This window comes from Onychomys torridus, chromosome 1 (assembly GCF_903995425.1).
Source record: "Onychomys torridus chromosome 1, mOncTor1.1, whole genome shotgun sequence".
NCBI lineage: Eukaryota > Metazoa > Chordata > Mammalia > Rodentia > Cricetidae > Onychomys > Onychomys torridus.
Window position 1 is genome coordinate 3,235,116 of NC_050443.1, and position 11,066 is coordinate 3,246,181.

At 58.9% G+C, this 11,066-nt stretch overlaps 2 protein-coding genes across 5 annotated transcripts; both read left to right on the forward strand.

The window, feature by feature from the left end:
- Window positions 1-1,003: 1,003 nt before the first annotated feature.
- On the forward strand, window positions 1,004-7,495 carry Znf628 (zinc finger protein 628). 2 transcript variants are annotated; one of them, XM_036196417.1, is made up of 2 exons: window positions 1,004-1,189; window positions 4,247-7,495. In XM_036196417.1, exon 2 carries the CDS (start codon window positions 4,252-4,254, stop codon window positions 7,354-7,356), a length of 3,105 nt encoding a protein of 1,034 aa, XP_036052310.1. In that variant the 5' UTR covers window positions 1,004-1,189; window positions 4,247-4,251; the 3' UTR covers window positions 7,357-7,495. The 2 variants fall into 2 exon arrangements, with proteins under 2 accessions (XP_036052310.1, XP_036052300.1); XM_036196407.1 differs by lacking the exon at window positions 1,004-1,189 and adding an exon at window positions 2,263-2,320.
- A 64-nt stretch (window positions 7,496-7,559) lies between these two features.
- Nat14 (N-acetyltransferase 14 (putative)) lies at window positions 7,560-10,566 on the forward strand. Of its 3 annotated transcripts, none has more exons than XM_036196446.1 (3): window positions 7,560-8,141; window positions 8,700-8,820; window positions 9,541-10,566. In XM_036196446.1, the coding sequence occupies exons 2-3, from the start codon at window positions 8,749-8,751 to the stop codon at window positions 10,087-10,089; spliced, it is 621 nt and encodes a 206-aa protein (XP_036052339.1). In that variant the 5' UTR covers window positions 7,560-8,141; window positions 8,700-8,748; the 3' UTR covers window positions 10,090-10,566. The 3 variants fall into 3 exon arrangements, with proteins under 3 accessions (XP_036052339.1, XP_036052323.1, XP_036052331.1); XM_036196430.1 differs by lacking the exon at window positions 7,560-8,141 and adding an exon at window positions 8,183-8,401 and having other exon boundaries at window positions 8,697-8,820; XM_036196438.1 differs by lacking the exon at window positions 7,560-8,141 and adding an exon at window positions 8,183-8,401.
- The last annotated feature ends 500 nt before the right edge of the window (window positions 10,567-11,066 follow it).

Below are 11,066 nucleotides of genomic sequence, written 5' to 3' on the forward strand. Positions count from 1 at the left end.
CCACAAAGTGATTAAAATGTCGCAGTGTTAGGAAGGTTGAGAACCACGGGTCTAGGGGCACTCCTTATACTGCTGAACAACGGCAGTGTGGAGCTGTCTGTCCCCTTGCAACCGACAAGAGGACCCTGGTTACCATGGATCTTTCCAGCCAAGAGCTAGGCAGAGATGGGTTAGAGATAAAGGGTCTTTTGAGTAAGTAGAGAATAACCCGTAGAAGCCCATTGTGGTGGTGCACCCCTGTAACCCCGGCACTTGGGAGATAGAGGTAGGAGAACTAGGAAATCAAGTCCAGTGTGGTACCAGCGGGGTGTGTGTGTGAGAGGTCCACAGTCCCAGAGTACTTGCAGTACCTGCCTTTGAACTAGTGGATTGCTGGAGCGCCTCAAAGAACTGGGGCTGACACTGTGTGCGTGCATAGGGCCGTTCCACCGGTAACCAGTGGGCACAGACTGGAATTCCGGCTGACCACACTACAACGCACAGGATGCTCTCAAGAACAGCAACCAACCAAAGCCCAGACTCATCTCAACTGAGCGTGCAGGAACACGCTCGAAACCCCAGCTCTGGGGAGGCGGAGGCATGAGGATTATGAGTTCAAGGCCAGCCTGGGCTGCACACTGAACAACCTACATGAGCCCGTGGCCTCAAAAAAGGGGAAAAAAAGAAAAGAACTAAAGCAACAAAAACCAATCTGTCTCGATGTCATCACGCTGAGAAAGCCAGCATGACCCACACCGCAGGTGCCAGCAGGCAGGAGGTAGAAAGCAGGCTTGAGACCCAGGCCATGCAGGAGGGTTGCGTGCCTCAGTTTCCCGCGTCTGAGCGAGTCCTCTCCAGCAGGAGAGAACCGGGACCGAGCCCGCACACACGCACACGCACACGCACACACGCCGCAGGCCAGGACCCCCAAGCACAGACCCGGCACCCGGAGCGCCCCAGCGGTGGGCGGGGCCGCGCTGGGAGCGGCGCGCTGCGTCATGACGCACGGCGGCGGCGGCGGGGTTTGTGTGCGCGAGTGGCCGCCGATAAAGGTTGAGTGGCTCGCGCCGGGGGCCGTGGGGAGGGAGCGCGCCCCCGCCCCCTCCCGGGCCGCGGCTCCCGCAGCGCTGTGCCGGGCCCCGCTTCCCGTCAGCCCCCGCGGGGAGGCTCTGGGGTTCTCCCGGATCCCCCTCCCAGACCGGGGCCACAGGTGAGAGACCGGAGGGCGGGGTGGGGGAAGGGCCGGAGGGCGGAGTCGTTGGGGAAACGGCGAGCGGGAAACCGGAAGGGGCGTCTTAAAGGGAAAGTCGCCCTTTCGCCTCCGATCTGTAGTCGGTGAGGCCGGCCCCTCCCTCTTAAAGGGGAAGGGCACTGCGTTTAGCTAGGCTTTTTTTTTTTTTTTGCAAAGATTCATGTCTTTTCTTTTTCCTCCCCTTTCTCTTAAAAGAGGATTTTTTTCCTTAAAAGCGGGTGACAGTTTCCCAGACATTGAAGGAAAAGTTTCGTAATCCTGCTGGTCCCTAGAATATCTGTACAAAGATAGAGACAGGTGTTTAACCTTTTTTCCCCAAAGTCTCATGTAGCTCAGGATGCCCTTAGATTCACTGTTTAGCCTTCAAGGATGCCTTCCTCAACCCCCTGTGTTCTGGGATTAGAGGCCTGGTTTTCTGCTGTACTGGCAATCCAGAGCTTCATGCATGCCAGTCATTAACTAACAATCCAGCTACACCCCAAGCCCCAAGAGCATTAAGCCCAGCCTTTTAAAGGGGACTCCCGCTGCTCAGCTGGGTCCCTCTGTTCCTTTGGGCATCTTGTGTTAAAAGATGCGGCCTGATCTCTCAAAAGACACATGCCGTTTCTTAAGCTCATTAGTCCCTCACATGGTGAAAGAGACGCCCATCCTTTAATAAAGGAACCCTTCATAGCCCGTTGGCCATTCTTTAAAAACAGAAATCCTCCATAGCCTCGTCCCTGTTCGCTCGGACTGTATTTACTGAGCATGCACTCAGCTGGTAGATGCTGGGATGCACAGTGGACAAGAAAGGGGTTCCCTGTTTACATGGTGCAGACATCAGAATAAAAGAGGCAGCGAGAGAGCTTGGGGGGGACACTGTAGCAGTGAGTTGAGGATTTGCTAAGGAAGGGTCAAACTAGTTCCTGTTTTTGCTGCCAGTGGCCTCCATCGGGTTGACAGGTCAGGAATCCTGCCAAACACCCAACAATGCATGAGCCAGCCCCTCTGACAAAGAATGACCCATCCTCAACTCTCTGTGCTGAGGTTGAAAAATCCTGCCTGTGTAGCGAAAGGTGATGAGCCCCATGAAGAAGGGAGGACATGGAGGTATGCGGAGAGCAGCGAGTGCTGAAGTGATTAAGTAGGGTGGTCTGAGGAGGTGTCTGAGGAGACAGTAGACCGTGGACGGTGCGGAGAAGGGGCACGAGGCTGGAGCCCCAAGCTGGGGGTAGCTCTCCCTGCCTGGTTGAAGGCCAGAGGGACTGGAGGCCACCAGCACCAGGGGGGGAGAAGGGCACCAGTTGTGAGCATTCAGCAGGCTGCTCTAAGGGGTTGTCTTCTGCTCACACAGGTGTGACTGCTACCCAGGCTGGCCTCGACCTTCTGTGTTAGCACACCCAGTGGAGGCCGTGCTGGGTCCAGACCTAGGGCTGTGTGTGTGTGTGTGTTGGGCAGGCACACGTCCGTCTATTGAGCTACCTCTCCAGCCCTACTTTTAAATATTCGCTAGGAGGGCATAGAAGGAGATACAAACCTGGAGTTAGATTTTGGTTAAGTGTGAGGTGTCTTAGGCACAGTGCACGAAGCATGAGGCGCAAAGGAGAGTCTTAAGTAGAGTTATATTTTTGGAGTCCTTTTTTAATTTTTTTTTTTTTTTTTTTTTTTTTTTTTATAAATTATGGAGTCTTAGGAGGGGGCAAGGGCTTCCAGAGAGAGGGGCAGATAGAAAGACCAGCCATTCTTGACTGAGCTCTGACTCAACCTCCAGGTTTAGAAGGATCCAGCCCAAAGGCCGAGATGGTGACAGGAAGGAGACAGCCATCTGAAGCTAGGATGTATGCCTGCAGGGAGGACCCAGCAGCATGGGGCTGGGGTGCGTGGGGACTGCAGGTGACTGAGGCGGTTCCAGAGGGAAGGGCAGGTTGACTCTGGACCAGTGGAGGGCTGGAGGGAACCAAAGCAAGGGTGTTGTGTCTTGTCTTTGCTGCTGGGAATGGTCTAGTTGAAGCAAATGAGGATGCCCCAGGAGGTCGGAGGCCACGGCATGGGGAAGCGTGTGTTGGCGAATCCTGCAGTTTCTCCGTCTTGTGTTGCTGCAATTTTGAGCTGGATCTTTGTGGGGGTTCACCCTGTGCACTGTAGGGTGTTGAGAAGCACCCCTGTCCCCGCACGTGACAGACAAGCCACAGTGTCTGCAGGCATCACAAGATGTTCCCTGAGCGGGATGACAGTTGGCTCAGTTGGGAACCGCTGGTCCAGTGGTCGGTGCATGAGGGTGTTCTGTTCTGATTGCTGTTCTTTTTCCGGTCATCACAGGGCCTGATCGGAAGCAAGGTCCCCTCTGAGAACAGGGGAGCAAGAGGATCCAGTGGGGAGGGAACATGTCTGGGGTTAGCACTAGGAGTGGAGGGCCAGAGAGAGTGCTGGGTGGGTCCAGAGGCACACGGGGAGTGCTCACAAGTGTGCACAGTGAGACAGGCGGGCTGTGTGCAGGGCCGGTGTGCCAGGGCATGTTGGCAGTGATGGCGTAATGGAGGAGGTTGTAGATCCTGTGGGAACAGGAAGTCATCACTAGGATTCGGGGGACCCAAGAGGGAGTGGGGGCAGTGGGTGGTGGAGTGGGGTGCTTGAGGCGCTGATCACTGAGTGGGGACACGTGTTGAGGCGGAGAAAGGTAAGGAGTAAGTCTTCAGGAAGCAAAGCCAGAGTCTTCTAAGGCGCTGACATCAGAGGACCAGTGTCCTTAGGAAGGCAGTGCTCCATCTAGAGATCACCCCTTCTTGGATCTCTTTGCTCCCCAGAGGGGCTGGCCACCTAGTTGCAGTTTGCTGAGACGTTGACACCCTGGATACCCCATTATTTCTCTTAGTCTGTGATAATGTGTGTTAAACCTAGGCAGTTGGAAGCTCTATCACTAAGGAAGAGCCCCTAGAGGGTGGGTGATGTGGAGAGGCTGCCCTGTTCCTTGAAGAGCCAGAGTGAGTGGTGATGAGGGCCAGTGGTAGCCCACTCTGATCAGAATCCTTCCACCAGGTGTGATGGCCGGCTCCCACGTGGACATGGCACCAGCATCCACCACGGAGGGGACCGGGGAAAAGCCAGGCCCCACTGCCCCGGCACCCACCCCTGCTGCCCAGTATGAGTGCGGGGAGTGTGGCAAGTCGTTCCGGTGGTCATCCCGGCTCCTGCACCATCAGCGCACGCACACGGGAGAACGGCCCTATAAGTGCCCGGACTGCCCCAAAGCCTTCAAGGGTTCCTCAGCTCTCCTCTACCACCAGCGGGGCCACACAGGCGAGCGGCCCTATCAGTGCCCCGACTGCCCCAAAGCCTTCAAGCGCTCCTCCCTGCTGCAGATCCACCGCAGCGTGCACACGGGCCTGCGGGCCTTCACCTGCGCCCAGTGTGGCCTGGCTTTCAAGTGGTCATCCCACTACCAGTACCACTTGCGACAGCATACGGGAGAGCGGCCCTACCCGTGCCCCGACTGCCCCAAGGCTTTCAAGAACTCCTCCAGCCTGCGGCGCCACCGGCACGTGCACACCGGGGAACGCCCTTACACCTGTGGCATTTGCGGCAAGAGCTTCACACAGAGTACCAATCTGCGCCAGCACCAGCGGGTGCACACGGGGGAGCGCCCATTTCGTTGTCCGCTCTGTCCCAAGACCTTCACCCACTCCTCCAATCTGCTGCTGCACCATCGCACCCACGGCCCCGCCCCCGGCTCCACCCCCACCCCTGCAGGGGAGACCAGCGGCGCCAGCACCAAGGTCCTGGTCTCTGATGCCTACCTGCAGCCCCGCAGTCCGCCTGCACCCCAAGCCCCGCCCCCTCTGCCCCCGCCCGTGGTGCCCGAGCTCTTTCTGGCTGCTGCCGAGACCACGGTGGAGCTGGTGTACCGCTGCGATGGCTGTGAGCAGGGCTTCAGCAGCGAGGAGCTGCTCTTGGAGCACCAGCCGTGCCCGGGCCCCGCCGTGGCTGCCCAGCCCCAGGATACGCCTGCCGAGCTGCCCCAAGCCGACCCCCCTCTGCCCCAGCCCCCGCCTGCCACCGCAGGCCCCCCCAACTTTGCCTGCCTGCCTTGCGGGAAGTCCTTCCGGACCGTGGCCGGCCTGTCCCGCCACCAGCACAGCCATGGCGCGGCCAGTGGACAGGCCTTTCGCTGTGGCAGCTGTGACGGCGCCTTCCCACAGCTGGCTAGCCTGTTGGCTCACCAGCAGTGCCACGTGGAGGAGGCGGCAGCAGGACGCCCGCCCCCCCAGGCTGAGGCTGCGGAGGTCACCTGTCCCCAGGAGCCGCTAGCCCCAGCCACCCCTGCTCCCCCTCCACCCGCACCGGCCTCTGTTTCCGCAGAGCGGCCATACAAGTGTGCCGAGTGTGGTAAGGCCTTCAAGGGTTCTTCCGGGCTGCGCTACCACTTGCGGGACCACACAGGCGAGCGGCCCTACCAGTGCGGGGAGTGTGGCAAAGCCTTTAAGCGGTCCTCTCTGCTGGCCATCCACCAGCGTGTGCACACGGGCCTGCGAGCCTTTACCTGTGGCCAGTGTGGCCTCACCTTCAAGTGGTCGTCCCACTACCAGTACCATCTGCGACTGCACTCAGGCGAGCGGCCCTATGCCTGCAACGAGTGTGGCAAAGCCTTCCGTAACACGTCGTGCCTGCGGCGCCACCGGCACGTGCACACTGGCGAGCGGCCCCACGCCTGTAGCGTGTGTGGCAAGAGCTTTGCACAGACGTCCAACCTGCGCCAGCACCAGCGCGTGCACACGGGCGAGCGACCCTTCCGCTGCCCGCTTTGCCCCAAGACGTTCACGCACTCCTCCAACCTGCTGCTGCACCAGCGCACCCATTCTGCTGAGCGCCCTTTTGCGTGTCCCATTTGCGGCCGTGGCTTTGTCATGGCCGCCTATCTGCAGCGGCATCTGAGGACGCACACCCCAGCCACAGCAACTTCGGGCACCACCACCGGCCCCGCTGCACCACAGCCCCCTGCCCCATTGGCCGCAGCTCCAACTCCACTGGCTGCCCAAGATGTTCATGTTCTTCCCCACCTACAGGCCACACTTTCACTTGAAGTAGCTGGGACCACAGCCCAGGCTACGCCCCCGGCCCCAGTCGTCCCCAACTCCCAGACATTTCTCCTGGTACAGACTGCCCAGGGTCTCCAACTGATCCCTAGCAGTGTCCATCCCCCTACCCCTCCTCCACCGCCTCCACCTCCCAAGCTCATTCTGCTGCCTCCTGCCAATGCTGGAGGTATGGGCAGTGGCGCTGCAAAGCAGGGCCCTCGGGCCGTGGGAAAAGCGGGACAGGGGACAGGGGTGGTGTGGTTCCCAGGCCCAAGTGGTCTGGGGATGCAGGGAGGAGGCAACGCAGGAGCTAGCGGGGGAGGGCAGAGTCTCATTGTTCTGCAGAATGTAGGGAGTGGGGAGACAGGGCCACAGGAAGTGAGTGGGGTTCAGCTTCAGCCAGCACAGGAAGTGGCCACGGTCCAACTCCAGCCTGCACAGGAAGTGACCACAGTCCAGCTCCAACCAGCACAGGAAGTGACTACAGTCCAGCTCCAGCCCCTGACAGGCCAAGTCTCCAATTCCAGTGGGGGAGCTGTGGCGACAGACACTCCAAACCTGCTGGTGGTTCAGAGCGGGACTGCTGAGGAGCTACTCACCAGCCCTGGACCCGGGGAGGTGGGGGACAGCGAGGCCAGTGCCAGCATGGTCCAGGATGTCGTGTTTGAAACGCTGCAGACAGATGAGGGATTGCAGAGTGTGCTGGTGCTGAGTGGAGCAGACGGCGAGCAGACCAGGCTGTGTGTGCAGGAGGTGGAGACCCTTTCCCCTGGACTGACAGAGCCAGCTGCCACTGGCCCATCAGGACAGAAACTCCTTATCATTCGGAGCGCTCCAGCTACCGACGTTCTGGAAAGTAGCAGCGCTGCAGGAGGCACCACGACGCTGCAGCTCCTGGCCCCACCGGCACCTGGCCCGGTCTCTAACCCCGTGGGGGTGCCGGTAGCCCCCACCTCCCAGATGGTACAAGTGGTGCCTGCAGTGGCTGGCCCGGGGGTCATGGCTCCGCAGAGTTTGCCCTCTATCCAGATCGTGCAGACTCTGCCTGCGGTCCAGTTGGTACACACGTTTTGAAGAGACCCACTAGTACCTCTGTCTGCCACGGATGTCCTCCCCAACCCCGCACTTGACTGTCCTCCTCAGCTGGGCTGGGGTCAGCCCGGGAGTCAAGGGGGCCGCTGGCTGGGCTTGCTAATAAAGACAGAGTCTCTTCTTGGTTTTGTTTTCATGGGGAAAGGATAGTCATGGGCAAGCCCCTGCCTAGGACCTGGCGGTTTTCATTCTTCCCCCGGGCTCCGAGGTGACTTGCTGTGTACTCGGAGGCTAGCTGCTTCTCTCCAGGGTGCGGATCGGTTTCCCCAATCCGAAGTTAAGTTTGCTTGTGTTGGGGGGAGGGTACACCTGTGGAGGTCAGACTGTGCGGGAGCCTGCGTGTGGATTTTCGTTTGGCAAGCTTTTACCCTCCGAGCTGTTTCTCTGGCCCTTCCCCAGCTTTTAAAGGGGTGTGTGTGTGTGTGCGTGTGTGTAGCTGCGTGTGTCACTATAGTCATTATAGCAGGGAGGATTAGGGATCAAATTCCAGATGCTGCTTCCCCATAAGTTAGCCTCACCATCGCCTCTCCTGGAAGGTAGATAGAGGGATGTTATTGATCCAAACGATGGCCCAGGTGCCACCGTGTTGAGATAAAGGTCCCTGCGGGATGGGGATGCTCAGTACTGCCTCCACTCCTTCCCTCAAAGACCCAGCCACCAATGAGACTAGGTTCGCAAGCAAAGCCGCCGCCTCCTGATGCTCAGGTCGCTTAGCAACGAAGGGCCGGCCAGGAAGGAGCTGTGCTAACCCTCCACAGGCAGGCCGGGTAAGAAACCCTCCCTGTCCCCCAGCCCCTCCCCTTTCCCCACGGTTCTCCCACCGGCCTCCAGCAGGTCACAGCTCTTCCCTCGCCCGCGCAGTTCCCTCGTGACTGCCAACCCCTGCCCGCTGGTGGGAGAAGCTCGGCAACATTTGCTAAGGCGCGGGGCCCGCCTCCAGTCGGGAGTGTGGACGTCACTTCCGCTGGTGACCCCTTCCTGACCCTGCGCCCCCTTGCTGTCAAGGGATTCGAGCAACCCCGTGGAGGTGCTTGCAGGGCCCTGTTCCTGCTGTGCAGGATGGGGAGCCACTGCAGGACGGGCTCCTGCAGTGTGGGGAGGGAGCGGGTTTACAGACAGGGCTGAATGCCTTCCCCGGAGTGGGGCACGATTCGGGGATACTTTGAGCCCCGCTGGGTACGGGGGCTCCTGGCCTGACACTGTGGCAACCCTCTTTGGCGGTGCTCCAGCGTCCTTTGGTGATCTGGGAAATGTTGCAGCCCATTTCTCCCAGGGCTCTGAGGACTCAGTTGCCCACCTAACACAGACCTAATTGTTTTCAGCAGGTGCACGACGCCAGCTCCCTTCTTGGGGGGCGGCGGCCTGGGGGCTACGATGGCCCCCAACCACCTGTCAGTGCGGGAGATGAGGGAAGACGAGAAGCCCCTGGTGCTGGAGATGCTGAAGGTGAGAGGCTGGCAGGGGCACCAGTGAGCATGCGCAGCTTCTTAGGGACCTTCAAAGTGGGTTCCACCTGCCCCGCCCACCTGCCTGCGCTCCGGGACCTCCAAAGGGGGAATATTTTCGCCTCGGCTGTTTTTAATTGGTCCCTTTTCTCTAGTTCCTTCTCCCTATTTACACCCCAGCTGTTATTTATTTTTTTTTAAAGCAACTGGGAGGGTGTGGGGGCTGGATGTTCAGAACTCCTGACCACCAGTCGGCCCCACTTACCAGCCCCCACACAAGAGGTCTCTCATCCTCCAGACCCTCCTGCGAAGAGCCCACGGCCTCAATTTCATTTCCCTATCCGGTGCTTTACCCTAGCATGCCCTCCAGACTCACTGGCCCCGGGCTCTAATCCATCCATCCATCCATCCATCCATCCATCCATCCATCCATTTATCCATCCATCCATCCATCCATCCATCCATCCATCCTTCCATCTATCCATCCATCATCCATCCATCCATCATCCATCCATCCATCCATCCATCCATCATCCATCCATCCTTCCATCTATCCATCCATCATCCATCCATCCTTCCAAACCTCATTCATTCACTCAGCCCTTCACACCCACTGGGTCAGACTGGAACTACCCCAACAGCTGGCTTCTCTTCCCACTTGGGAACCCTTCCTCGGGAGTTCCAGTGTGATGAATGGCTGAGTCCCTACTCCCACCCACAGGCTGGTGTAAAAGACACAGAAAACCGGGTGGCCCTCCACGCTCTGACTCGTCCGCCAGCCCTTCTCCTCCTGGCTGCAGCCAGCAGCGGCTTGCGCTTCGTCCTGGCCTCCTTTGTCCTGGCCCTCCTGCTGCCCGTGTTTCTGGCTGTGGCCGCTGTGAAGCTGGGCCTGCGAGCTCGGTGGGGTTCTCTGCCTCCGCCCGGCGGCCTGGGGGGGCCCTGGGTGGCTGTCCGGGGCTCAGGCGATGTGTGTGGAGTCCTGGCTCTGGCCCCTGGTGCCAACGTGGGGGACGGAGCCCGAGTCACCCGCCTCTCGGTCTCTCGATGGCATCGTCGCAGGGGCGTGGGCAGGAGGCTGCTGGCCTTTGCTGAATCCCGGGCTCGAGCCTGGGCTGGGAGTATGGGGGAACCTCGGGCCCGGCTCGTGGTCCCAGTAGCTGTAGCTGCTTGGGGCGTGTCAGGGTTACTGGAGGCCTGTGGCTACCAGGCAGAGGGAGGCTGGGGCTGCATGGGCTATATGCTGGTGAGAGAATTCGGCAAAGATCTGTGATTATAGACTATTCCCACTCGGGGGATGGGTGGAGAACCAGCACCTAGAGAGCACCTACTGTGTGCCAGGCACTTTCCATCCCCTCCCTCAGTGTCTACCCCGTCTGCTGGGCTGACAGTGAGCACTGAGGTTGATGGACTCACATGCCCACAGTGGACCTGCCAGGTGCAGTGGGGACTCGTCTTGGTCCTCTGGGACCACTAGAGGTCACCCTGTCCACTGCTTGCCTCCTAGTCTGTATGCACTGGAAAAAACAAAACAAAACAAATAAACAAAACCCTCTCTGGTTCTGGTTCTACAAAGCCCCTACTGTGTGTGTTGTAGGTCTGGAAGGGATATTTGGGGAGAAAGAGTTAGAGTCTATGACAGTGTACCCCCAAAGTGGGCAGATCTTTCAGGAGTGGGTGGGGCTGGGAGCACAGTCTCCAAGCCCATCTGTTTTTTTACAGTTTGTTAATAAAGCCCGAGACTTCTGTGTGCCTGTCTCCTTTCTGATGCCTTTCCCAGCTGCTCCCTCCAGACCCCCTCCTTCTGTCTGGCTCCTCCTCTCCAAAGTTGACATTAATTGCTAGGGAAGGGGAGGTGCACTTCTCTGGGAGAAGCAGCAGTGAGCTCACAGCAGCAGCCCAGTCCCTGCCAGGCCTTCTGAGTCATGCTCCCCATTACCACAGTTTTTCCCCCTCACAGCTGCCTGGTGTGTGTGTGTGTGTATGTGTGTGTGTGTGTGTGTGTGTGTGTGTGTGTGTGTGTGTGCACCCCCTCCAGACTGAAGCCTTGACCCCTTGGTCTCTCTACCTTCCATACCTTTGTTCTGGGCACTGGTAAGTTCAGACACTCCTTCCTCAGATGGAGACTAGAAACTTCCCACCCAGATTTAACAGAGTGAGCGTCCAATGGAGATAGGGTCTTTTTTTTTTTTTTTTTCTTTTCTTCTTTTCTTAATATAGTAGTAAGTCCCTCCTGGTGTCTGGCTGTGG

What these genes read in the sequence shown, in the direction of transcription:
- Znf628 (XM_036196407.1), top strand. Translation starts at nt 2,290, where the DNA reads ATGAGCCCCATGAAGAAGGGAGGACATGGAG. An exon ending in GAAGAAGGGAGGACATGGAG is followed by an intron (nt 2,321 to 4,246) that starts GTATGCGGAGAG and finishes TCCTTCCACCAG; the next exon opens with GTGTGATGGCCGGCTCCCAC.
- Nat14 (XM_036196446.1), top strand. Translation starts at nt 8,749, where the DNA reads ATGGCCCCCAACCACCTGTCAGTGCGGGAGATGAGGGAAGACGAGAAG. An exon ending in TGGTGCTGGAGATGCTGAAG is followed by an intron (nt 8,821 to 9,540) that starts GTGAGAGGCTGG and finishes TCCCACCCACAG; the next exon opens with GCTGGTGTAAAAGACACAGA.